General features: G+C 47.8%; 5 protein-coding genes across 5 annotated transcripts; all 5 read right to left on the bottom strand.

Annotated features, from left to right (window-relative positions):
* Positions 1-1268: 1268 nt before the first annotated feature.
* Positions 1269-7334, bottom strand: LOC120902204 (heterogeneous nuclear ribonucleoprotein 87F). Its single transcript, XM_040310764.1, has 5 exons — positions 7049-7334; positions 5705-6179; positions 5070-5591; positions 4497-5005; positions 1269-3734 (listed from the first exon to the last, which is right to left on the bottom strand). Exons 1-4 carry the CDS (start codon positions 7106-7108, stop codon positions 4953-4955), a joined length of 1110 nt encoding a protein of 369 aa, XP_040166698.1. The 5' UTR covers positions 7109-7334; the 3' UTR covers positions 1269-3734; positions 4497-4952.
* Positions 7335-7735: 401 nt separating this feature from the next.
* Positions 7736-8529, bottom strand: LOC120902211 (DNA-directed RNA polymerase I subunit RPA12). The gene is made up of 3 exons (XM_040310776.1): positions 8327-8529; positions 8025-8241; positions 7736-7952 (listed from the first exon to the last, which is right to left on the bottom strand). The coding sequence occupies exons 1-3, from the start codon at positions 8427-8429 to the stop codon at positions 7928-7930; spliced, it is 345 nt and encodes a 114-aa protein (XP_040166710.1). The 5' UTR covers positions 8430-8529; the 3' UTR covers positions 7736-7927.
* A 317-nt stretch (positions 8530-8846) lies between these two features.
* Positions 8847-11115, bottom strand: LOC120908743. The gene is made up of 2 exons (XM_040320064.1): positions 9681-11115; positions 8847-9603 (listed from the first exon to the last, which is right to left on the bottom strand). Exons 1-2 carry the CDS (start codon positions 10696-10698, stop codon positions 9068-9070), a joined length of 1554 nt encoding a protein of 517 aa, XP_040175998.1. The 5' UTR covers positions 10699-11115; the 3' UTR covers positions 8847-9067.
* A 325-nt stretch (positions 11116-11440) lies between these two features.
* Positions 11441-16498, bottom strand: LOC120908742 (fatty-acid amide hydrolase 2-B-like). The gene is made up of 3 exons (XM_040320063.1): positions 15147-16498; positions 11821-12374; positions 11441-11738 (listed from the first exon to the last, which is right to left on the bottom strand). The coding sequence occupies exons 1-3, from the start codon at positions 15877-15879 to the stop codon at positions 11466-11468; spliced, it is 1560 nt and encodes a 519-aa protein (XP_040175997.1). The 5' UTR covers positions 15880-16498; the 3' UTR covers positions 11441-11465.
* A 698-nt stretch (positions 16499-17196) lies between these two features.
* Positions 17197-25484, bottom strand: LOC120908741 (fatty-acid amide hydrolase 2-like). Its single transcript, XM_040320062.1, has 4 exons — positions 24459-25484; positions 19051-19594; positions 18407-18975; positions 17197-17698 (listed from the first exon to the last, which is right to left on the bottom strand). Exons 1-4 carry the CDS (start codon positions 24630-24632, stop codon positions 17426-17428), a joined length of 1560 nt encoding a protein of 519 aa, XP_040175996.1. The 5' UTR covers positions 24633-25484; the 3' UTR covers positions 17197-17425.
* Positions 25485-26655: the final 1171 nt, after the last annotated feature.

Here is a 26655-nt window from a genome sequence, read left to right as displayed (position 1 = left end):
AAAAGAAATAGAAATAAATTAATTAAATTCAATTGATTGTAAAGTGTTAACAACAACGCGCGACAACGCCTGCCATCGTGTAGAAGAAATGTGTTAGAAAGAATATGATCAGCATACGCGCAAACAAGATTTAAGCTCCATTCTTAATGAATTGGGGTTACCGTCTGCAACGCGGACGACATTAGTAACATTGCATTCATTTAAAATGAAGTGTTTTGCCGACTCGATCTAGTCAAAATTGATGCTCGATGAGGAGCCATCTCCTTGTTAAGATAGACTGAAAAACGACATTAAAAATGATTGTCCATTTACGACAGCGAATTCGGGTTAGTGTAGAAGGGACGATGTGCACAGGAAAACTCAATCAAACTTCCAATTCCAAAAGGATATATCCTAATGAAAAGATACGTACACTGGAAACATTGCTAAATAATATTTCGAAACTCCTTACATGGTCTGAATTCTAGTTTCGTTCCATACACCTACCCCCTCCTAGGATATAGTGTGCAATCTGCTAGAAATGTGAAATCTACCAAACTTTAGTATAGAATTTGAAACGAAAGTGGCGTCAAAACGCGAATGAACGTTTTAGCAAAATGGAAAAAACCAGCATCTTCTTCCTGATATCATAATGTATAACATCACCAAATCGAAAAACCGATATCAAGCGCTTGTCCCTTCCCTCTATAATGCTACTTCTAAACGAATACATAATTACGGAGCGGTTGGTGCAGTTAACATAGTAGAACACAACACTACCACAAAAGACGTCTACCATATCCTTCTGCTGCTGTTGCTGTTGCTGTTACTACTAAGCCTAGCAGTGGTGTTGATCGTCATCCTTTGCCTGGCTACGGCCCTTGGATCCGTCTACAACTGATGCTTATTTTCTCATCATATCCTGTTCCTCCGCATATATATCTCCCTGTAAAAATGCTTGAATAATAAGTGAAACGGAAGAAATGACGTGGCCACCTTTTCTGGTACTGGAAAACCCTCGCTTCCTTTCTTTCTGACATACAAGACACACACATACACACACACTCACACACAACTACCGAAAAAACTGGCCGAATATCCTTCGCTCCTTTAAAACCCTTCCACCTCTCCCTTTAAAGGATAACGATCGAAGAACATTACATTTACCCACACTCACACACTCACACCCTTCTGCAAACTTCTTCTCTCATCCTTTCAGCTACTGAAATACTCATCCAAAAGAAAACTCACGATCAAATAGTTACGAAATGCGAAATACTAAATAGATATACGGACGATTCTATACTCTTTTCTAATTTATTTTTGTTTTACTGCGACATGATCTTACTCTCAAAAGATGCTTTTTCTCCAGCTATAGCTTGGTTTCGTTTTTGTATTTGTTTTATTTTGTGTTCCCTCTTTCTCCTCTCGCACCGGAGAGATAATTATTATAATTATTAGGGGGGGGTTGGTAGGTTATACACGTGAATATGCTGTTGTACCAGAAAAAAAAACCTATAATAAACGGGGCACAGGGGTGGTTTTAGCAAGGTTATTATGTTGTGTAGTATATCTCTATCGAACAAACCTAATTTGAAACGGTACACGTGAGTGTATTTCAATAATTCATACATTAATTAACGGCGGAAAGCATTCTTCCTATCTTGCAGGGACTTCTATTTCAATTACTGTGATCAAATCAATTACGAGAAGAGGATCCTTGTGACCGAACCAAGATCGATATGATCAGGATCACTCAAATGTTATCACTATGAATCTAATAAGAGTGATTTCTCGACGTAAGAAATTGGTTTACTATTGATACGTTAGAAAACGATAATTGCTGCTACATAACACAACCGAAACCTTTCATTTTTTCCTATTGCTTTTTATTTGCTTTAGAGCGGCGCTATTCTATATATCCATACCATTTTAATCGAACCAAACTAGTGAACTAAAACTCATCTATTGCGAGCAGTGCGACGATGGAGAACTCAATGATATTTAAAAAAAATCATTTTATACCTTACGAAAAAGACAAACGTCAATCTATATACAATCAAATATGTATGAATAACTCTGCTTGTGGTCTGTGTGTTCAGTGTACACGATATATACGCTCTTTATCATTTTTACGATTTTCGTTCCTGTTGTCTCAACTTCCTAGTCATGTTGTTTTTCTGGACGATTTTTCTCTTTTTTCCTTTCTCATCATTTCCTAAATTAGTACTTTATACTTGTCTACTCTTGCGCTATATCTTTTGTGTTTGTTTTTATAACTGAACTTTTTCGATTGTTCTAATATTTTTTTTTTACCGTCGCTTTGAAACTCAAAGCGAGTTGCATTTTTCTCTTTTGTTTCCTATTTGAAATGAAAAACAACCATCTGTGTCTTTGAACGACAAGAAGCTGATGTACGATTGTTAGCTGTGAAAGTGTGTCAGAGTTTGTGTATTTCTGTGGGGATGGCTATGTATAAAACTGGTTAAATTCTTTTGTAGTGTAAATCAAACTTCGCTTACCGAGCAATCCCTGGTCTTAAACTCTAGTCTAGTTTATACTTCCATACATCTATACATTTATAGTTAATAAATATAATATACTTGCTATCCGTTTCATAGCAAACACAAGGGCTGTTACTGTGCTTGTACACCAACAATGAAGGTAGTTGAGAGATTTACACACCACCACCGAGCCATTTTGTGTTGGTGTGTTGCATGTTTTTAAGATTTGTTTTCCTGCTGCTCATCGGTATATTTCTTCTTCTCCTGTTTTTGTATGTTTTACTCAAATTTTACTCGCAGGGGATACATATTTCATCCAAGTCAGTTGTAGCGCTACACTCAAAAAGGTCAAACGCTAAAACGCGCTAAGACTTTTATTTCCGCCTTTCTACAGCAGTGTTCGTATAAAATGAGAGACCTGCGTTGTTGTCTATATACTTCTTCTCTTAACGACTCATTCTCATCCGATCTTGTAAAACCACCACTGCCCGGTAAGACGAGAAATAGGAGGAAAGGGAACACATACTAGAGCAACGATGTCGGTGACCACCACCGGGGCAAAACTTGACGTTAAGCAAGCAATGAAGTTGTTCAAATGCTGTTCTCTATCACTGTCATATGCTACACTCAATGTGCCTCCCTCTATGTCGACTGCTTTCCTGTTGTGTGGTGCTGCGGATAATGCAGCTGCTTTCCTGGGATGGATGCGATAGCTCTAACCACTCATACACATTAGATATATGCTTTGCTTTTGTACGTCGATCTGAAGAAAACCGCTCAAACTCTGACGAGGGAAGGGTTGCACGCGCCTGATGTTTGCTGGGTTAATGCGGACTAGTCTATAGAGCAAGGTGGAGCTGAGATCCTGGCAAATGAATGCGCGTGGGTACCTTCTCCACTACTCAATATATATCTCTCTCGTCACTGTCCTTCATCTCGCCTGTGTGTTTGTGTGTGCACGCGCGCGCTCCTGCACTCTCCTTCCTGTTGTTAACGTGCTGGCTTGGGTGAAGAAGCTCCTATCGATTGAACCTCCACACTTTTCGAATGACTGTCCTCTCCCATCGAGCCCTTTTATACGGTAATGCACATCTGTTCTCTGCTTTTTGTCATGCATTCTCTGCCATGCCAAACACACGCACACACTGTGCCTCTGCCTGAGTATGGTTTTGTTTTGCTCACTGTGACTGAGTATGTAATGTACCTTCATTTTTTTTGGCTCTAGCCTCTTTCTAAAACTTTGCTTTGTACCTGATAGGAATGAAGAGAAATACAAATGGTTTTGGAAATTAGAGATTTTAGTGTCAAATGTTCAATCCAGTCGTATCACGAGCTACCCTAAATTGCCGTGGATGGGCTAAAGTTTAAGAGAAACAAAATACTGAAATGGTTTAAAATACAATGCATAGACAGGGGGGAAATGGGTAAAATTAATCTTACGGCCAAACTGTTATATGCTGTGAGCAAGTGTCAGTAAATCGAAGGGTAAAGAAGCTCGCTTTACAATATCACTTCGACTGGTGGGCAATTATCGGTGGCAATGGGCAAAACTCCACCTCTGTGTTACTGCTGTAAAATTACAGGACAAATTCTGTGATCACACACACTCTCTCACAAACACACAAACATACACACACACACGCACATAATCTACTACTTGGTGCACGTCATCACAATCTGGATATTGTTAGCTACACCTTCTTCGCTTTTTTCGCCTTTATCCTACGAATGTCGCTTGTAAAGCCTTAAAAGAACAAGTCTAGTCAAAACTGGGACACACACACACACACATATTTCATGATAAGGAAATAATACCATCCAAGTCGTACACCGGATGCAAAACGATAAGGAGAAATAATGTAAACAATTCGTTCAATTGCTCGATAAAAGAATGATTACAATAAAATTGATGTACAACAAAAATGGATAAAATTATGCATGAATTTAAAAATGGAGCTTGAGGTTGCGATAATGAATGTGTCACACTGAAAAGAAAAATGTTTTCATATTTACCTTTGAAGAGCCGCGCGTTGCACTTGCTTGTGTGTGGTAGCTGTGCTGTGGATGGGAAAGAGACGATGGGACGCACAAAGATACATCTGGGGACACATTGCGTTAGCGACATGTGCGATCGGCGGCAGAGGGTGGAGGGAGTATGGGGGCGGTCAACAACAGTAGACGGTGTATGGCGTGGTTAGAAGACAAGTGGTGAGCGAGCGAACGGTGGTTGTCGGACAGAGTTCGTTAACGATCGCTATCACACACACGTTCGTGTACGCGATGCGGTGTATGTGAACCCGGCGCAAGACGCAAGAAACATGTGGTAAGAGCAGTTATTTTGGCTTCAAAATATGCACAACGAGAAATAGACAGTTTGAAGATGATAGGCAAAGTGAGCATAGGCATTCTTACTTATTCAATCTTACGGGACATCATCCACTCTTTTTTCTCTCTCTCTCTTCGTCAAATTTAATGTATACGGCTAGTGCCGTACCTTCCGCTGCGACCAGCCCCTTGGTTGCCTGGAAACGCAAGTTAATCGGTTAGCTATCGACTAGTACGTGCCATAATAGCTACCGTCGGTACCGTAGGGTGCCGCTCGCTGGTTGAAATTGCCCCCGGCGCGCACCGGACCGGCGTTGTATCCTTGCTGGTAGTTATTTCCGAACTCATTGCCACCCCATCCGCCACCACCGCCGCCACTGTTGCCGCCCCAATTGCCACCGTTGTTGCCCCAACCGCCCTGACCCTGCGAACCGCACCCATTGTCCCACGGATTGCCGCCACCGTTGTTCCAGTTGTTGCCGCCATTGTTGAAGCCACCGTTATTGAAACCGCCACCATTATTGAACCCACCGCTGTTCCAATCGTTCGCCGCACCACCGCGCTGGTTACCCCAGCCGCCACCACCACCACCACCACTACCGCGCTGGCTGTTCCAGCCGCCACCACCGCTGCCGCGCTGGTTGCCCCAGGCACCGCCACCACCGCCGCCACCGCCACCACCACCGGTACGACCCATGTCGTTCTTGTACCGGTCCATATCTTGCTTTGGCAGTGCTTTCTTCACATCCAGCAGCTTGTTCTGGATGGTGTGGCTTTTTTGCACTGCAACAAACACAAAAATAAAGAGAAAGACCATCAAAATCAGTCACTCTTCTTCCAAAACGGACAACTTTCGTCTCTCTGAGATCCACAGATCCACCCCCTAGCATACTTACAGATGATTTTGTCCACCGGATCGTAATCGTCGAACTCGACGAAACCGAAGCCACGCTTCTTGCCGTTATCCTTATCTGTAACAATGCAGGCCGAAATGACGTTGCCGTACTTGGAGAAGTACTCACGCAGATGCTCCTCGTCGAAGTCATCGCGCAGACCGCCGACGAACAGCTTCTTCACCGACGAGCCGGCCTCCGGACGGTTGATGTCCTGTCGCGGAACGGCCCGCTTCGGCTCGACCACGCGCCCATCGATCTTGTGCGGCCGGCTCGCCTGCGCGTCGTCAATCATGTACGATTTCGAGTAGGTGATGAACCCGAACCCGCGGCTACGCTTCGTTTTCGGATCCTTCATGACGACCACGTCCACCACCTTGCCCCATTTCTCGAAGTACGCCTTCAGCGTATCGTCCGTGGTGCGGTAGTCGAGACCGCCGATGAACAGCTTACGCAGATGTTCCGGTTCGCGAATCTCCTGTAAAAAATGGTTCACATAGGGGCAATGATTAGCAGGGATGGCATTGATAAGTCTTCTTTTCGCTGTTTTTTATGTTCATTTCTCTGCATCACAGAGCGCGCGACAGCGTCGGGAAACACCTTTGAACAGGTATAACAGGTAAAGGAAGATGGTAACGAGCGATTCAATACATGCGCAGATTATTACAGCAAAATGCTCGAGTTAACAGAAATAGGACGCCGCTCACATGAATTATTCTCCAGTGACCGTAATCGCATACACACACAGCAGGCCAAACCTGGAACCTGCGTATTTTCTATCTCAACCCATTCCCCCACCTAGTAATACAGACACAATTACTCCAGTTGTACGGCTTCTTTGCATACACACACAACGATGCGAGGAAAGTCCGTCGTTGCAATGGAACATTCGTGATCAATTTCATTCATTCCGTAGTGGCATCCGTAGAATGAATGGGTTAAAAGTAATAAAAGAAAATATATAAAATAAACTATTTTGTTTAATTGAAGCAAAAAACGAATTCCTCAAACAATATGATTTTCGACGTACAATTTGAGCATTATGAAAAATAAGAAGCTTTTTTTTACGCAGGTACATATCATGGAGGCCGGCTTGTGGCTTTTTTTTTACTTTCATTCGATGGCAGGCTTCACGCACACACCCATCGTAAGCATCATTTTCAGCCAATTCAATATGGCGCCCGTCGCATCGAGCACATTCGATTGCCAACCCGTTTTCAGAGCGTCAAGCTTAGCCTTTCCATGGGGATCAAAATGCAGGATCTTATCCGGTCCTATATTTAATTTATCACACATTTCTAACACTATACCCTCCCAGATGTAGGTAATTGCTTGTTTTTAACTTACATCATCATCGTTGCGGCCGTTCTGGTGATCGCCATTTTGTGGGTCCTGCTTTTCACTCATGATTCAAGCGATGCGCTTCAAAAACCTAATTCACACAAACTTCCACTAGACAGCACCGGTAATTTCCAACCTTCTACCACTCACGCGCGCAGCAAAGGCACAAAATTCACCAATTTCGTGCTTTTTCACACAGGGAAAGTAAAATTATCAGCCCACTTTACGCGGATGTACAGCCACACGCCTCGAACTTTTTCAACCAAATGTGCAGTGCCAAGCGCAGACCCGGTTCATCCGCTGTCAAGTTCAAGGTGCTTAGACAGAAGGTGTTTTTGCTGAGTTTTGACACTTGACGTATGGGATCGAAAATTACAAAATTGTTGCGGTTGGTTTGAAGAATACAAAAATCATGTAAATTAAAAAAACGCACATTTGCTATATTTTCAGTGAACAAAATTAAGGATTAATTTTCAACAAAATCATACCATCAAAAATTTAACGCACAGTCCAGTTGAGCATTAATTAGAGAAATTTAAATTAAAATAAACATGGCACAAGCAAGTTAATTCCATTAATTGTTGTACAATGTTCCTTTACGTTGAACCCATGTAGTAAGTGCATGTAATCCCGCACTATTTGTCGTCGTTCGTACAGCGATATATGGCCAAATGTTTAAGGATCAATAGTTTCTGAATCAACTGCGAACGTAGCGAGATTTAATCGATACTTAAAAAAAAACACATGGAATTATATTTTCCTGCACCTTATCATTTGAAAAATGTCTATCACAATTCGGATACAACATACACACGACAATACATTGCAGTCGTATTTACACCATTTTTTGTTTTCCACTTTTGCTTCATTTGGTACAGTTTATATTTATGAATTTTCCGACATCTTGTACCTAAAAAAGCACCACCACAAATAGATAAATCAGTAAAATAGAAATCATTCAGATGGCTTAACAAACACTTACTTGCACTTTGTACAGGTGAAGAATACGGTTTGACCTTCGTCCGCAGATCGGAGCTGTAAAGTGGCGTACGACATCTGATCATTACCACACTTGGGACACTGTCGGTTCACAATCGGTCCTTCGGCTTCCTCTCCTTCGGCACGGTCGGCTTGATCCGATTTTTTATTGGCATACGAATTGAAATGGATCGTATACTCTGTTTCCATCGTGCCGAATGCTGCAAACGTACAAACATATGATAATCGCGCCCTTAAAAGCGGAACAGCAGCAGCCGCCGGTGCAGCAGCGCCAGTCGCCCTTACCCGCAGCATCGAACTCGCTTTGGCAGCCATAGCAGGACACTCTGTTGGAGTTTTTCAGTGGCGGCAGGATAGAACCACAATCGGGACAGAATCCGGGATCCATCGTAAGTAGCGTACAGCTTTACTTTCCTTTTATTAAGCAAACTTTTCCGAAACGTTACTGTGCGCTTATTTGAACCGCGTGTTTGTTGTTGACAACGGCATGTTTGTTTACATCGGGAAAATTGACAGCCTCGACCGTAAGCTCCCGATTATCCGTGTTCGCACAACGGTCGACCGTCATGGAATAATAAAGATTGATTTATTTAAACATTTCGTTAAATTGCCGTTACGCCAAAGTAGATTGAACTTCAAAAAGTGCAGGTTTTCTCAACAAAGTGCTTTAAATAGAGTCCTTGGAAACGTCCTTGGACGTAAGCTAAGTTCTTTTGTAACTATTTTTTATAAGAACAGTGACATAATATACAATGTTTGTTGATAACCGCTGGTTTATTTTGTGAAATAAAAAAAGATGTCATGGTATATTACACAAACACAATCTATTTATTGAGATGGTTATTGGTTATACTGATAAGAATACTATTGAACCTGAACCTCTTCCAGCCCAACATGGAGATGGGTCCGCTAGAAGGCCAGATGTCTCGTGTCACAGAATAGAATCTCCATTATCTTTCTCTAAACACATCTCGATTGCAATGTGCTCCAAATGTTACGGAATATGTACACCACCACCTCGTCTGCTCAGCGACGCCACGCACTGAGACACGAAAACCAGCGCTGCGTATCACGCGCATCGAACATGTTGTAGTACGTGGACGCCAGCGTGGCCGCTATCCCGAACACAATGACCGAGCCGGCCAGAATACAGTCACTGTACATGAAGCGGCACAGCTCCGTGCAGCGAACGCTCAGCGACGCCACCCACTTCCGGGCCGTGTCTCGCACCATCGCCATCGACATGGACGAGCTATTCGAACCGATCGACCCGTACCAGGTGCGGCGCGTCTCGCCGAGCGTATCGGTGTCCGAATCGTCGAGCGGATCTTCCGAAACCTGGGACGATTCGGTAGAGTACGATCGCTTCAGCTCCTGGCTGTACAGTTTCTCCAGCTCCAGCATGCGCTGGTAGAACAGGGGCGGCAGTATGAAGATGAGCGGTCCGGTCAGCGTGCCACCGATGATGCCCATTACCAGATCGAACCGGGGTAAGATTTCCGCTATCAAAACGCCCAACCACACGAGCGTCGACCGTATGATGCACCTTTTGAGGGTAAAATCTGAAAGACCGAAGGACACAGACACGGATCAATAGACACGGAGCACAGCACATAGCAAGGATGCAGCAGGACATTACCTCTCGAGGCACCCAGCACATCCTCGATGTGTTGAAACAGTGCCGAATTACCCACCGCACTCGACAGGCACAGCTGCAGCGTCACCAGCAGTATGGTCAGGTACAGTGACCAGCTTCTAGGCAGTATCTGCAGCACATTGTTCGGCACATCCATCCCATAACGGTACGCGGTCAGCAGCGTGGTGACCGCGGACAGGCTGCAGGTCGTAACGATGCCAAACAGTACCGCCTTCCCGATGTGCCGCTTGTGCTGCATGTCCACCTGTATCGTCAGCAGCATCGGATGGATGTCGAACTGAAACGCAATGATACCGTACGCCTTCAGCAGCTGCACGAACGGCGGCAGCCCGAGCGTAATGTCCCGGAACGGGGTCCACCCTCCCGACGCCGACCTGTCCTCCCCGATCGAGATCCACGTCAGGATGGCCACACTGCTGCACACCACGACCGAAACGCTCGCCAGGGTGCGCATATTTTTCGGACTCCCCAGCCACATGATCGGACAGAGAAACAGCCCAATAATGAGCAGCCAGTAGCAGAACGAAAGCTCCAACGATCCATCACTAACGCGCGCCCCAAGGAGCTGCAAATTCTGTGCGGCCACCAGCAGGTTCGGTATCCCACCACCGAACACGGTCAGATCGAGCAGCACCGTCACGAACACGCTCATGCGCTTGCCGTACGTGAACTCGGCAATTGCCGCGTACGGGTACCGATTCTTGGCCACTATCGACGGGTCTAGCCGCTCCGCTATCGTCCAGCAGCGGCCCAGCACGACCGCCGTGTAGATCTGCAGCGTAATGACGAACAGCACCAGCGGCACCCCGTACAACCCGCAGGAGATGATGGATTTCGGCAGCGCCACGATCGGGAACACACCGAACAGGTCGACCACGCACAGGGTGGCAAAGAACAGGGACAGCTTGCGGGAGTACGCACCGTCTCGCTCGCCATAGTAACCGAGCCGTTCCCGCTGCAGCACCGGATTCGAGGAGCTCTGATAGCTCTGGTAGGCCATGACTAAAATGCACCGGCGTCACGGCGACACTGCACTGCCATAATCTTTGCCGAGGTGTGGCGAAACACAACTACCCGTTGGTGGCGGCTGTCGGGAAGGGGTTTTTTGCAAAGTTTCCCCCAAGACGATGCACCCAAAGGGACACAACCTGCACACACACACACACTAGCTGTTTAGCTGTCTGTCTACCAACGTACGCCGAAAGACTGCGGAAACTGATCGAAGGGTCGCTGCACGATGGTGTAATAGAGCCCACCATTGCCGGCCACCATCAATGGAACGCTCGTTCGTTCGGAGGAATCCTTACAAACGTCCTCTGCAGCACCAAACGGGACGACGGCCTGGCAGACGGTAAGCAGGGAGGGCTTTTCGTTGAGGCAGGTTGCTACAGTAACAGTAACAGAGCATGCCGTGGGCGGAACCGGTTCGAAGAACACAACCAAGCCGTTTCGTCACAACACAGTGAGGGAGCGAAAAAAACATACATTTTCTTTACTTTTATAGTGAGTAATACAGACACAATCACACATATCTGTTTTGGTTTGTTTACAGATTAATATTTTATTTACTAAAAAATAACAAAAATATTTTTTACTTTCCTCCTTCTACTAGCATGACTCGCACTGTACGTGCTTTTACGCACATCTAAGCTATTAACACACGTGTAAGAAATAGGCTGGAATGTTCCGGTCGAAGGCAACCGTGGCACAGGTATCGGATATCAGTGTCCGGTCGATGTTTTTTGTCTTGTTCCATTCCCCCTCGTACTATTTCGGTAACTGCCAGCCACCGAACGCTTGCTCCAGCTCCTGCGCCACCGCCAGACAGAGCCGGTCCTGGTTCGGGCCGGCCACCACCTGTATGCCGACCGGCAGCCCGTCACGGTTGAAGCCGAGCGGTACCTGCGTGGCCGGAAACCCGAGCGCGTTGATGATCATCGTGTACATGAACCCGGTGACGTGCCCGAACGATTCGTAATGGCGCAGGGCGGGCTTCGGGAAGGAGGGCATCAGAAACACACCGTCGGTGGCCAACTTATCCTGCGGGCAGGGTGAGATTGCACCAGCAATTTAGAACCAGTACACACAAACACACACACACACACAAACACTAGAAACTTACCGTAAATTCTTGCTTCAGCTCCGCCGCCATCTGACGGTACCGGGCACGGTTCCGCTCGCTCACGGTCGCTTTCGACGCGGACAGCAGATACATGAAGATGGTCGCGAACGTGTGCTCGGACTGGCGGAACGTCACCTTCAGCAGCTCCCAGAGCAGGTTGGGCCGGGCCGTGGCAAACACGTTCGGTACGTCCGTGAGCGACTGCAGCTCGGTCGAGGCGAGCTGCATGCTGTCGGCGAAGTAGCGGAAGTTGAGCGGTTCCGTGTAGCCGCCCTTGTTCTGGAAGTATTTCAGCGCACTGCGCAGGGATTCGCGAATTTCCGGCGCAATCGGGACGGCATTCACGGTCAGGTCGAGCTTCTGGGGGTAGTAGATCTTCACCTTGTCCACGTTGACCGGTTCGGCTAGGCGGAGGCGGCTTGCATTCGGCCCTGCCATAATCTCGAGCAGCAGCGGCAGATCCTTGGCGTAACGGCACATTGGCCCGAGGGACAGATACTGGTCGAAGTGTGCATCGCCACAGACGGGCATGTGCCCTTTGATGGATACGATTCCTGTGAAGCGGTGGGAGAGGTTGGGGAAACGATAATGATTATTAGTTGCTGAGTGAGAGTGAGGTTTACAGTAAGTACGGTAGTAATGCTTGAATTGTTACATCGCACCAGCATTTTCAAAGCAAATAGTTCAAACATGTTTGGGAAACGTTCAATAAATCGTGGGACGAATCCAAAAGTCTGGAAGGCATCCAAAAATCCTAGGGAACCAACCAAAAATCCTCTGGGAAAGTCCGGTATTATGCTACGATGTGGTAATAAAGTCAATAATAATGCGTAGACTAGTGTAGACTCGGATCCGACTGCGATAAATTCGGAATCTAGGTCTGCCCTGCATTATTTGGAGTCGTCCAGAGTCGTCCAGAGTCGTCCAGAGTCGTTCGGAGTCGTTTGGAGTCGTCTGGAGTCACCCGGAGTCGGCCTTCGAAACAAAGGCCTATATGCGAAGTGTACGCGCAAAGTGAAATACAAAAAAAACAACGGCATGAAATGCCTAATCACAAGCAAATTTAAACACGCGGCTCGATTCCGATCGACTCCGGCCAACTCGAATGATTACGACTCCGATCGGCTCCGGACGACTCCGGATGACTCCGAACGACTCTGGACGACTCCGGACGACTCCGACGACTTCGACGATTCTGAACGACTCCTACCGACTTCGGACGACTCCGGACGATTCCGACTCGGAACGACTCCGAACGACTCCGGGCGGATCTAGTGGTTCTATTTTGCCAGGGTCGGAATAGTCGGAGTCGGATCGTAGTCGTGGGAGCGCTCCAGAGAGCACATCACTAGTATAGACCCAAAGAAAACAGCACCCGATCGCACTACACTTAATTAGTTTCCCTCTTATTTGTTCATTTTTATCAAGACATGAGACCAAATATTTAAAAAAATAAATAACATACCTTCAGGCGTTTGCCTAAGAAGGCCGGGGTCAAGGGTTACTAGATTCGGTTCTTCTTTGGTTTGGTTCAAAACACCCGTTGTTGATCTTGACGGGAGGTCGTGACACTATCTGTGATCGATTGGTTTTATCCATACCAAGATAATCAGTATGGAGAGCTCGATCCATACGGAGCTCGAACCCATGCCGGGAATGTTGTTTGACCGTGCTACTTGACAACTATACGGTTCTTAATCTTACACTTAACATCCATAGCAGAGATGGGAAGAACGAACGAAAACTGATCAGTTCATTCGGTTCTTTTTTATAAGTAGATGAACGAGCCGTGTTCACCAAATTGTTCAAGTATATAGTGCATCCGTCGGCAAATAGTGAAAATTGCCTGTTGAAAGAACTGCCTTTTTTGTTCAGTTCAATAAAAGGCGTTGATCGTTTAATTCTTCCAAAAAATGGAAAATAAGAATCAATGCTTAGCAGGATAATTGTCAGTGAAGAGCTTAGTCTATACGAAAATCCCAACACCAGCATTAGAGGTTACTATTCTGCTGCAGCTGAAATATAAGCCACCAACAGTTGACACAATTCGAAAGGGTCGACTAATTACCGCTGTGGCGCAAAACGTATCAACAGCAAATGGTAGAAAGGTGTACGCTGGTGACCTGCATAATATCTAGCAAATTGTGTTTTAATAAATTCACTCAACCACCAGGCACGTAGTTTGACTAACAAGCGTTACCCGTGCGATGAGCAGCGCATACTAACGAAGGGATAAGGGTGTGTGTATCCACACGTTGATCCTCCGGACCAGTAGGACCAGTCAATCGGTCGACATTTGTTGGCCCACTTCCTCGGTCGGGCGATAAATAATACCGCCAATGGGAGCACGCACACAGCACAGAGGACGAACGTTAGATGCGCCCTGCCGGTCAACCTTGCGCTACGCCATTAAAGTGCATTTGTTTGCAGTTTACTGTGCGCACAAACGCACGCGCATAAACGCACATGCGAACTGAGCGTGTCTGTGATGTGCCCGTTATGGTGGCTTCCCTTTTCGAAGGGTAAATAATAATGACCGCTAATGGTAGTGCATCGACATCGATCCGCCCGCGACATGACTAAGTGGCTGTGCGTTATTTTGTTATCTATTATCAAAAGCGTTGTATCTACTGATAGCGTGCGTTTTACCCCGAGGGAGCCGTTGCATTAATTCGATTTCAGCGGGTGAATCAGTGGAATGAATTGAGCAACACATTGCATCACACCTGCCGTTGTGCCGTTCCGTATAATTTCCTTTTGCCCGTATTGTACCGACAGCAAGCTATTACTCGAGAAGTAATGAAACTTTAAGCAGTTAGACATAGGCACCACTGTCGGTAGTGGAAGGAGAGAACGCCGACGCCATAAATAACGTCACAGCGATTAGCATTATCCAGTCGGACTAGAACAGCGTTCGTACAGCTTTGTAAACTGCATCAATTAAACACTGTATTCCGATATTCCGTTCCGTGATTGGCTTCCTTTTTCCGCGTGACGCTCTACTACTCGTGACTGCTACATTTGCGCCCGCGTACATGCCACTTTGTTCAGCATAGTAACGAGGCTAACGAAGGTTGTGCGTCCGGGTTCACCATGAACAGGCGCCGACCAATTTTACCAATTTTTATTTTATTTTTTTATTTTTTTTGGCAACCACGATAAGCTCCCTGTTCTGTTTAATCGGTGAGTCAAAACATTTAGTCATGCGTGGTAAGCCAAAAGATAAGGAACCCCTGCACGAGTCTCCCCCATTCTACGATAATACACTCACACACCACCACCACCGGCACCGAGCAAAATGGAACGCAGCCTGCCCTGGAACTTACCTGCCGATGGTTTGTGTCCAAAGATGCCACAGAACAGAGCCGGTATGCGGATCGATCCGCCGAGATCACTGCCCACCCCACACACCGATGCGCCCGCGCCGAGCAGCGCGCCTTCCCCACCGGACGAACCGGCCGGCGTACGGCGCGGATCGTACGGGTTGAGCGTCCGCCCGGTCACGTTGTTGTACGACTCGAACGCCATACAGTACTCGGGCGTGTTGGACACGAGCAGCGGGATAGCGCCCGCCCGGCGCAGCCGCCCCACCGCCTCACCGTCCTCTTCCGCCGTTAGATTCTGCCGCCGTACCACTCCACCGCCCAGCGAAAGGCCCTTGACCGAGCAGCTTTCCTTCACGGTGATCGGCACACCGAGCAGCGGACTGGTGCGGGCCAGCTCCTTCACTGCCTGCTCGTCGCCGCCGCACGCCGCCACCCGTTCGTCTGCTTCGGCCGCTTCGCCGAGGGCCGCCTCGAACCGTTCCTCGACGACCGCATTGATCAGCGGGTTCACCTCTCGTATGCGCAACACGTACGCCCGCACCAGCTCGACCGAGCGCAGCTTGCCCTGGCGTATCCTTTCGGCCAGCTCGGTTGCCGGTAGCCGCAGCAGCTCGTCCCGTATCGCCGGAAAGGGGTCGACGCGGGCTGGACCAGCCAGCCGGACGAGGATGGGCTCGAGCACGAGATTAACCACGCGTAGGATCAGCGCAACCAGCTTCAGCAGCAGCTCCATTGTGACTGCCAATGGTGCAAGGTGCGTCCGATGTCGATTGTTGATGAGCGAAGGGGGGAGGTACTGTTGTCCCTATGGGGGTGGGGGGGAGACCGCGACACTTGTGTCGCTAGCTTTGCACAGCAGCCGCACAAAACACCTGCAGCCGCTTGTCTAACGCTTTGTTTCTTATTCCCAGCAGCGCGACGCGAACGCGATACCTGCGTTATAACGGGTTCACCTACCAGCTAGCGGAACAGTAATTTAAATCTGGGATTTACTTAGATCACAATCACACACACACACACACACATGCACTCGAATACCGGCTAGCGCACACACACGGTTTTAATTGAAGCGTTGCAATTCTAATGATCGTTAGTCGCCGCCAACCGTTGGGCAAAGGTCGAACCAGGTACGCGGTGCAACTTCCTTTGCAGGGTGTTCTGGCCGAGTTCTACCGAGTTACGGTTCTACCGGATACTACCTGCTGTTTACTTCGCGACTGTACCGATCGAAGTCCGGCGACGTTATGCGAAGGGCCTGGTGCTTGCATTGCTGACGACCACCACCACCACCCGGGGTCGACGATGACGAGATGTCCCTTATCGCAGCGTGCACACACTCGCAGCCACAGGTCGGTATCAGCTAGCCGCGAACCCACAGCGGTCACTTTCTTCCAAACCGCTTCGAATCGTGGCACTTATCAACGGGACACAGCCGATAAACGTTGACGGAAACGGACAGAAAAACGAACACACAAAAACAAACTCACACATGTAGAGTGGGGTAAGTCACTAGGTTGAACTTTGATTAATAGTCATTTCACTGGACGGAGTGCAAGGGCACGGGACAGACACGTCAGTCTTTCTCAGGCCGTTCTTTTTTATATTCTAGCGAATTGATTATAATTTTTTAAACATTAGAAATTGGTCTTGTGGTAAAGTCGTCAACTCGTACGACTTAAGACCATTCCCGTCATGGGTTCGAGTCTCGAATTGCCCTTGTCCTGATACGTAATACAAACCGACTAGTGGTAGTGGCAGGCCTTGCCCGACAACGGTTGTTGAGCCAAAGAAGAAGAAGAAGAAGAATCATTTTGATACCAGCATATGCAGCGATTACAGATATATTCCTGTGATGCTATAAAATAATCACTGACTTACATTAAACTACGTGAAAATTGCATCATCGACATCGACCGTACGTGTTGCATACATTTCGGCGTTTAGTTGCGCATTTCACACAATCAGACCGTGTCGTTTACGATAATGCCTATATTTATGCAACCAGTTGTACAATTCAGTCACAAATCATGAAATATAGATTTTAAACTCGTTTTTTATGTTTAGTTTTGAATTTCCTTTATTACTTTCTTTTCATAAGTAAAATTTGTATTGCCCCGATAGCTCTTTTTTTTTTGCTCGCTTTGCTTAAAATAAAACATATAAATTAAAACGAACGACACCCTAACCCCCCTTCCCTTACTCCCTCCTCGGTATACCTTTGTTAACGATACCAAAACGTCTAAGGAACGTTGGCTCAGTCAACGCACAGGCCACATGCTTCAGGCCGGTGCCTTCCAACCGCCAAACGCCGCCTCCAGTTCGCGCGCGATGCAAAGCCCGAGCCGGTCCTGGTACGGTGCGGCCACGACCTGTATCCCGATCGGCAGTCCGTTCCGGTCGAACCCGAGCGGCACGTGGGTGGCCGGCAGGCCGAGCGCATTGAACAGCATCGTGTACCCGACGCCCATAATGTGGCCGAACGATTCGTAGTGGCGCAGGGCGGCCGTCGGGTAGGTGGGGAAGAAAAACACACCATCGGTGCCGAGGATGTCCTGGAAAGGGACATAGAAAGATGATAAAGGTGAGAATAAAGGTGTAAACGACACAAATTGAGGACCATGTACAAGTTCAAACAAAAGTAATTGCATAACATCTGGCGTTTATGTACGCTCAATTGCATACCTTACAGGCGTAACACAGAGCTTCAAAACTGTATTTTAAGAGAGGGGGGGGGGGGAGGGGAATGAATGAACTACTAGTTCCGCCCGACTCGGAGTCGTCCGGAGTCCTTCGAAGTCGTCTGGAGCCGTCCGTAGTCGACCGGAATCGGTCGAAGTTGAAGATGGCGGGAGTCGGCCAGAGTTTAAGAAGTACACTCACAAAGTGAAAAAAGAGGAAAAAACACCACGAAATGAAATGCCTGACCACAATAACATCTCAGGCGGTCTCAGGTCGACTCCGGACGACTCCAGGCGACACCGGCGACGACGACCACAGACGACTCCGACTCCAGGCGACACCGGCCGACTCCGGCAGACAACTCCGACTCCAGACGTCTCCGGCAGGCTCCAGTCGATTACAGATGACTATAGACGACTCCAAGTGACTCCGACTTTTTACGACTCCGGATAATGATGGGCGCACCTATCTTCCGAAGTCTGTACCGAATTTTTTGGATATTTTGCCAAATCTACCTAGCACTACTGTAGATGTCGAATTATGCATGAAACCGGTCCAAGTGCACGATCCATTCTACTTACGATCATTTGCTTGCGCAGTGCCGCTGCCTGCTGCTGGTACTGCTCGAGCCGCTCGGTGGCGAAAAAGTTCTTCAGCCCGAGTATCACATAGAACATGACACCGGCGAGGCTGTACTGCGACAGGCCAACGGCACACCGTGCCAGCTCCAACAGCAAGCTGGGGCTAGCCTTCGGATTTTCCGGATTGTGAAAGATGCTCGGCACGTCCGTGAGCGACTGCAGCACACTGAACGCCAGCTCCATCCCGTCCGCCATATGCTCGAACTCGGCCCGCTCCGTCACCAGCCCGTGGCCCTTGAAGTACTGCACTGCCCGGTACAGCGCCATCTTAATGTCATCATCCACCGGCAGATGGCCCAGATTGAAGCCCATATCCTCCGCGTACAGTATGCGAATGTCCTTGGTGTGGACCGACTCGTCCAACCGGAGCCGGGACGCGTTCGGTCCAGCCATGATGTGCAACAGCGTGGGCAGATCCTTCGCGTACCGGGACATCGGTCCAACCGTCAGCAGGCGGGCAAACTTTTCGTCCGTTGACATCGGAAAGTGGCCATGGATCGAGATGGCGCCTGAAACAAGAACGTTGCAGAGTGTTATTAATCGGATTGGAATTTGATTAAAAAAAAGCACTCTCTCGCCCTTACCTGCCGTCGGTTTGTGGCCAAAGATACCGTTGAAGTGTGCCGGCACACGGATCGACCCGGCCACATCGCTTCCCACGCCGAACAGGGAGGCGCCGGCCCCGATCAGGGCACCCTCGCCCCCGGACGAACCGCCCGCCGTTCGCCGACTGTCGTACGGGTTCAGCGTGCGCCCGGTCAGGTGATTGTACGACTCCCAGTTCAGACAGTACTCGGGCGTGTTGGACACGAGCAGCGGGATGCAGCCGGCCGCTCGGAGATGCGCTACCGCCTCACCGTCCACCGTCGCCCGCACGCCCTTGCGGGCAAGGGAGCCGCCGGTGATGGGAGCGCCGCGCAGCCCGCACGATTCCTTCACCGTGAACGGTACGCCGAGCAGTGGGTAGTTCTTGATCAGCCACAGTGGTTGCGTTTCGCCGATCAGTACGTCCGCTTTGCGCGCTTCCTCGATTGCGGCCTCGAATCGCTCCTCCACCACGGCATTGATCAGCGGGTTAACCTCGCGTATGCGATCGATGTACGCGCGTACCACATCCTCCGAACGAAGCTGGCGGTAAAACGAGGGCAAGGAAGTGCAAAGAAACATTAGTCGGGAACACACAGCACACACCTAAACGATCGCTGTGTATCAATTACATTAAAAGGTAAAAAAAAACAGCACAAAAGTACAACGTGTCAGAAAGGGAGAGTGTTTGGAAGTTGCAAAGTTGCGACACCTCCCTCCAGTTTCTGTGGCCACTCTCGGCTCTAATCCTCTTTGTTGTGCAGTCACGGTTAAGTTTTTTGTTTCTCCGAGCAAGTATTTGTCTGTGTGTGTTTGCCAATTGCTTTTGTGATCCTCTTTTTTTTTGCACGGTACCTGATCAGGCACACTAATGGGCGATGATTAGACGCCACCGGGGTGGCGTTGCCGTTTGCAAACGATTATATCCCACAGTAGGCCAAGCAGGCAGACCGAATGCAGAGAGGAAGGCCGGAAGAAGATGGATTGGGTCGTCAGAAAAGTAGGCCAAATATTTCAGACTCAGATCAATGGTTGCTATAGAATGGAAGCGGAAACAAACTAACAGAGTACAATTGCACAATTACGGTTCAAATTGTGCGAGCTAATGTTTGTTTTTTTTTTTTTGCTTTTCGATTTGTACCGCATTGAAATGGGCTAGGAAGTGTCCCGTAATATAAAAATTATACAAGAACTTCATAAAATACTGTACATTGAAACCTTGAAGCAAACAAACTGAATAAAAAGTAAACAACAATATGAGCTCAGACACGTTGTACGATCAGTTTCTGACAACCCATTTTCATAGTAACTAATTTTTAGCATCAATATTTTGACGTTAGATGGCGCCACTTGCGTATGTTTGTTATTTGTTTCAACGGACAACACATGAAGTATGGTAATTTTGAATTAAAGCGTGCCACTAATATTTGAGGATGGACACTCGGAAAGGCAATTCTAGATGAAAATCCAGCACAAACCATCAATAGATCGCTTGGAGTGTCTCAGCCAGCCGTTTCCCATCGATTGTAAGGAATGGGAATGATAATAAAGGTAAGGAATTCTGTTCTGAGTATTCGAGAGGTAAGAAAAAGGCAATGGAATGATACAAAAGGTAAGGAATATGATCAGAAGGCGAGAGACCTCGAACGCCGATTGTTCTGTTGTGAGTTCCGGTAAAAAATAGTAGAAAACCCCCAGAAATAGTAAGGCCTACGGCATCAAAAATTCAACTTCAATGGTTGGAAAACAGTAGTGGAAAATGACGGTACATATTGTGTATCCGGAATAACAATCTTCTCAAAAATTTGTCAAATTTTGATATAAAAACGCCACGAGCTTATGCGTTCTTGTAATAATGTAAACCCGTAACGCTTCATCAAAAGAGCGCTCTGGCATCCGAAGTACAGAAGAGGGGAAGAAGACGTTTCACTTTTTGGTCTGTAAGTTATTCTAATTGATTTCCAAACAAACGCAACGTGACTGTGCCATTTTTTCAATCAACCTAAAAATCGAACACCGCCACAGTGCGTACGCGTACACCACGCGGCCGCCGGCGCAATTGAAAGCTTCACGATTGCGCATAATCATCACGCACGCTCAACAGCTGGTACACAACAGCAGCACGTGGGCAGCACTTACTGGTGGTGCGCATGTTTTGTCACGCACAAAAATCGAGGGGGAGGGGGGGGGTGGTTCCGCCGCGTATGTTTCGGACCATTTCATTGACATTGAGCGCAGTACACGTCGTCGCATCGATGCAGCGATGAAGTTGTCTTTGGTTGGGGGACAAATCGCTTGCGTGCGAGAGTTTGCGTTTAGATCGGTATCAACCTGGGCAAACTGGAAAAGCCTGTTTGGTCCCAGACCCCCTGGATGAGGTACACAATCTTTTAGCATCTGTTAGCATCGAATCGGATCATCCAGTTTTGCGCCCGGCCAATGGCGAAACAGCACGAAAAACCCCGAAAAACTTCCGTTATGTTTGAGCTTCCGCGTGCGCACAAATAGATAAGCCCGCAAACTGTCATCCACCGTTTGGCCAAGGTCAAGGTTGAGATTCGACGGCGGGATCGAGCAAGATGTTCGCGCGGGGGAAACTATTCGGCACAATGGACGTGGGTGCGGTATACGTCTCTTGGAAGCGTTTACGGTATTCGTCGTTTGGGACTGTTAGCCCGCGAAATGTGGTTGCTTTCGCATGCTAATCAATGCAAATGAGGATCGCTTTTGATCTTTTTGATTAGGGAAGCAACAGACTATGCTGAAAGCAAAAGTTGCCAGACAGCAAACAACAAAATGTTTTTGATCAACATCTCAACAACAACAACAACAACAACGCAAGCGATTCAGAACCGGATACAGCATCCGACCGGTCGGTTCTTTCTTTCGATTTCGCTTTCCAAAAGCAATTCAACCTCTTACCGCCCGCTTCGCTTCCTCTCACTAATTGAAGCAATCGATTCTAAGCAACGATTTCGAAACAGGTTCTGCTGCGCAGAAATTATGCGTGCGTTCATGCGTTGACGACGGTGGTCAACTGCCTTCTTGAGAGGCACAGGCCACCCCAAGACCATTACGGTAGACCATGAAACCCTTTCAGGCTTGGAGCAAGAACTGCAAGAACATGAATGGTAACACGCGCGGCATTTATTATTTGTACGCCACAATATCGCACACACACGCACACACAGTATCGACCCGAACGATGAGGTCAAAGCTGTTGTTGTTGTTGTTGATGATGTTGTGGCGTTCTGGGCAGGACGAGTTCACGGCTCAAGTCGTCGTCGAGCCTCTTAGAGCGCGCGCCAATTATGTATGCCAACAACCTTAAACGGGTAGTCGTCCTACACAGCGCGTACACCACTACCAAGCAACGAGACAGAACTTCTTGGCTTGCCCTCGTAACAATTCGTCTTAATTACGTGGCCACTGGTTAGTTGTTTGTTTGTTTGTTTAGCGCACCTGTGTCTCAATTTTAGCGTGTACTTTATTCATCTATCTCTCTCTCTCCCTCGCTCGCCCTGTCCCACTCGTTCTTCCCTGCCCAAGGGAAACACCCCCATTCATGCCCATTGCTGGAAGTAGCGTGTCGTCGTTCACTTTCTATCGAAACGCGGGAGCATGCTAATGGCGTATTATTCCGATCGGTTCAAACAATGGCAGAAGCATTGCTGCATTGTATTAGCGACGGTCTGACGGTTATTCCGGTGCTTGTAAAACGCAACGATGTGAGTTGTTTGATTTGCGGCGAAAAAAGTATGTCAAACGAGCTGTAAAGTGTTTTGCTTGTCGTTTACTACTTCCGCAAAAAGCAATAAGGATTACCGTTTGAGTTTTTTTTGTTAAATTTCGTGCTTATTGTGCTAACAATGGATAGAGTAGCACAAGGTATTGGGATGGGGATAACCAAGGAAGCTTATGTCCTTTCTCCTTTCTTATCCTGGAATGATACAAATAGTTTTCAATACAAATAACAAATAAACAACTCAAACAGAAATATCCTCAGTCTTTGCTATATCAACAAAGGAAGTAATTAATGCAGTAAAAGCTGGATAAGAGAGTACCACGGGGATCATAATAAAAAAGGCTCTCTTATCAAAATTTCTCTCACTGATATTTTGTCTTTTTAGAAAGTAACTTTTTAGTTAATTTAGCTTAAACTAACTATTAAAACTAAATTAATTAACTAATTAGTTTAAAACTAATAACAACAGAGCACGATGATTGCTAATACTGACTCCGTATGAAGGGCGTCCATTATGCAGGGGTGTTCAGGCGAGCCCAAACTTGTTTAGAAATTCTTATTGGATTCTAAATGAGCCTCTCAAAGAAGGGCCGTAAAATCCACTTCTAATCACATAAAGGAAAGGAAGAGTTAAGAAAAGGTCCTAAAACTATAAGAACTCCTGTAAAATCCTGCAACGGATTTGAAGCAAAAATAGACTTGTAGATAGGCCAAGATGAATTCAAATAATTGTGTACTGAATGACTAAAACTTAACAATTTTGTCTCGCATTTCCCTTCTTTACCATGCGAAATTGATTGGGGGCTCATGAGTGCACTCTAGGAACTTATTCCGCAACAAATTTATTGTCTTATTTTCCGACATGAGTAAAACTGCTCACAAACATTATTCGCACACATTATAATAAAAAAACAAAGATGGAGTTTGCATATTTACATATGTAAAAAAAGCCATACAAAGTGTCTTCCTAATATTTGAATTAATTACAATCGCACACGAAATCGGTACCTATTGCTCATCACACATCTAAATCGCGATAAAACGCATATATTCACACAATTAGCGAGCATTGTTCATTATTGCCGTTCACTGTTGATTCTAATCCGCATCCATCCGCGATGACTCGGGACGGCGGAAGAGAAGGTTTGAAGCACTCAGAACAAACACACAGGCACGAGCAAACGGTGTGTGGCTCTTGAAAATTCATTCACCGTTGTTTTGCTGCCTCTGGGCGCGCAAACGTTTACTTTACGGTCTTGCTGTACACTTCGGACAGACCCCGCGCAATTCGGTTGGTAGAACAAACAAGCCGGAAAACAAATTGGCAACCTAGTGCTGGTGCGTACCCTACACACTTCCTTGTAGAATTGGAAGGGAAGTTTGGAGGATCTCCAAAGGAAGAGCGTCGAAGTAGGCTCCGGTGTAAGTGGCTGAGGTCATCTGCGGCCATTGAAGCGGTAAAAAAGCACCGTTTGTGGTGTTTTGTAGTGCACTCGACCGGTAGATGACGCTTTGTACCTTTTCGTTTCCTCGTCCGTCTCTCTCTCTCCCTCCCTTTAGTACACGCTGCTTGGTTGATTGAACTTTAACAATTTTTACTACCACTGCTCCGTTTGGTCGGTGCTGTAAAAGGTCAAGGCCGTGCAGGACGGCGTGGCTTACCTCCTTGTTGCGTATCCGCTCGGCCAGATCGACCGCCGGAATGTTGAGCATATCGTTGCGTATCTCCGGAAAGCGTGCGCTCCGCTTCGGCCCGCCGATGAACGCGACGATCGGTTTCAGCAGCACGTTCAGCAGGCGCAGGAACAGCCCCAAACACACCAACCAAACTTCCATGTTCTCTGTGCAGAAAAGCTTTCGTTTTTCAGCAAAAAAAACTGACACCAGCACACAGGCTGTTGCATTCAAACACTACTGTAAGTACGATATGTAGTAGGCTGTGCTGCAACGCAGGAGACACACACACGCGCGAACACACTCCGGTAGAAAGTTTTATGCAAACGATTCAATTAAACCAATTACGGGTCCCTTCTTTACCCAACACTTGTAGCCGCAGGAACTTGTCGCTTTGGGGGAGGGCGCGTAGACAGACAGAACCGATTGCACCTAACAGGCGAATTGCGTAACGTCTAGCGGCTCCGGGCGGTCGTACGTCAGACGCGCAACTAACTTTAATCTCTATCGAACGGTGTGATGTTCCTCCGGAGGGCCCACCTTCTCCTGCCACTGGAATAGGTGTGGATGCAACAACAACAACTAATGGCGTCACAGTAGGCTGTGCGACTGCACTAATCAGCAACCGAGCGCAGTTCTATTTTCACTTTTCACAATCCCCCGGTGCCTTACGCTGATATGCTTTCGGGCCGATTCCTTACGCCTTGCTGGTGAGGAACGTTCCCGCAAAAACAAAAAAAAAGTCCCCGTAGTGTTTGTGGCACTTTGGAGAGGTGGGGAAATGGCACACTGATTGCTTCGCGCTATTCGCTTTCTTATCCTCACAAACTGCACCTTGCTGATGTTTACGCGATGCCTTTAAACAAGCTCGGTGCCTACTGAGGTGTCTGAGGTTCTCTGCCGTTCTCAAAACGCTCGGTTTGCGCACGACACTGTGTCGATCATGCGCCACCGGGTACGCGAAAACAGATCCGAACCGTACGCAAGCCAACGTTCGACTGTCGCGCGGTGGATTGTGGATAGACGCACGATTCGCGCGTGTACCGTGCGCGTTCCTACGTTCGCGCCTGCCTGGGTGTCTGGAGGGGATGATGATGGTGCTGTTGGGATGGGTGGGAGTGGAAGGAGCGGGGGAGGGAGGATGAAGCCGGATTCTCTTACCGTTGCGGCATTCTTGTCCGTGGCGGCTTATCACGGCAATGTGTTCCCGTGGATGAGCGAACACAAGAGAGAGAGACAGAGCGCTAGCGAGAGTACGATCAGTAGCAAAACACACTGAACCGCGCACCATAAAGAACCGTCCAGATGCCTTGGGATGACGGGATCGCCGTAGTTATTTTTTGCTGTGCATCTCATCGCGGACAAGATAGGGGGAGAAGGAGCTGGATCGGCGGCCTTGATGACATTTGTGACCCCTGGGGCGCACCTCGCCCCGATGGAGCGATAAATTTGATCCCTCCCTGCCTGCGCACTGTGACACGCGCGTGTCTCGACAAAGAAGAGTCACTAAAGGGCCGCCCGACCACGTGCGTGCGTGCGTGTGTATTGTGCGTTCGTTAAGAGCAATGAGCATTGATCCGTGCAAAGAAAAGGAGGTGGGAGAGCAAGAATCGGTTTCCGTTCCGTGCAGCATCCATCCATTGCGGTTTTGCCGGCTGGCGTGCTGGGTAGCCGGCGTGACATTACCCCAATTACGGCACAGCAGCGGCGACGGTGGTGGTGGTTGGTGGTGGTGATCATGTCTCGATGACCCTGTGGCACACTCTTAATTGTAACCTGTGCGCCGAGATGTGTGCGTACGTTTGCTTGTCGGTTCTGTTCGGTTCTCTCCTCACCTTTCCATCGCTCCATACCGTGCGCAAAAGAAAGCGAATGCGCGCAGACCACCGTTCCAACGAGGCGCTCGCAGGTCGCGGCCAAGGACAAGTTCACGACGACGCGATGCCTCCTTTCGTCGCATTGTTTTTCTTTGTTTTTGTGGCACTGTTTTTCGTACCTTTGCCGTGCAGCGCTTCCGTGCCCGGCTGGCTGTGACACGCGGGAACTCGAAGGGTTGTGGAGTGTCGCAATTCAAATTGCGGCTTAACCGCTATCGTTTAATTAAGGTCGATGGCGGTTTTGCGAGGGGGGTCCGCTTATCTAGAATCTTTCCACAAAATCGCCATGCCCGTGTGACGTGATTAGC

This window comes from Anopheles arabiensis, chromosome 2, assembly GCF_016920715.1.
Source record: "Anopheles arabiensis isolate DONGOLA chromosome 2, AaraD3, whole genome shotgun sequence".
Classification (NCBI taxonomy): Eukaryota; Metazoa; Arthropoda; class Insecta; order Diptera; family Culicidae; genus Anopheles; species Anopheles arabiensis.
Note: the sequence above shows the minus strand (reverse complement) of the source record. Positions and strands in the feature narration are given on the sequence as shown.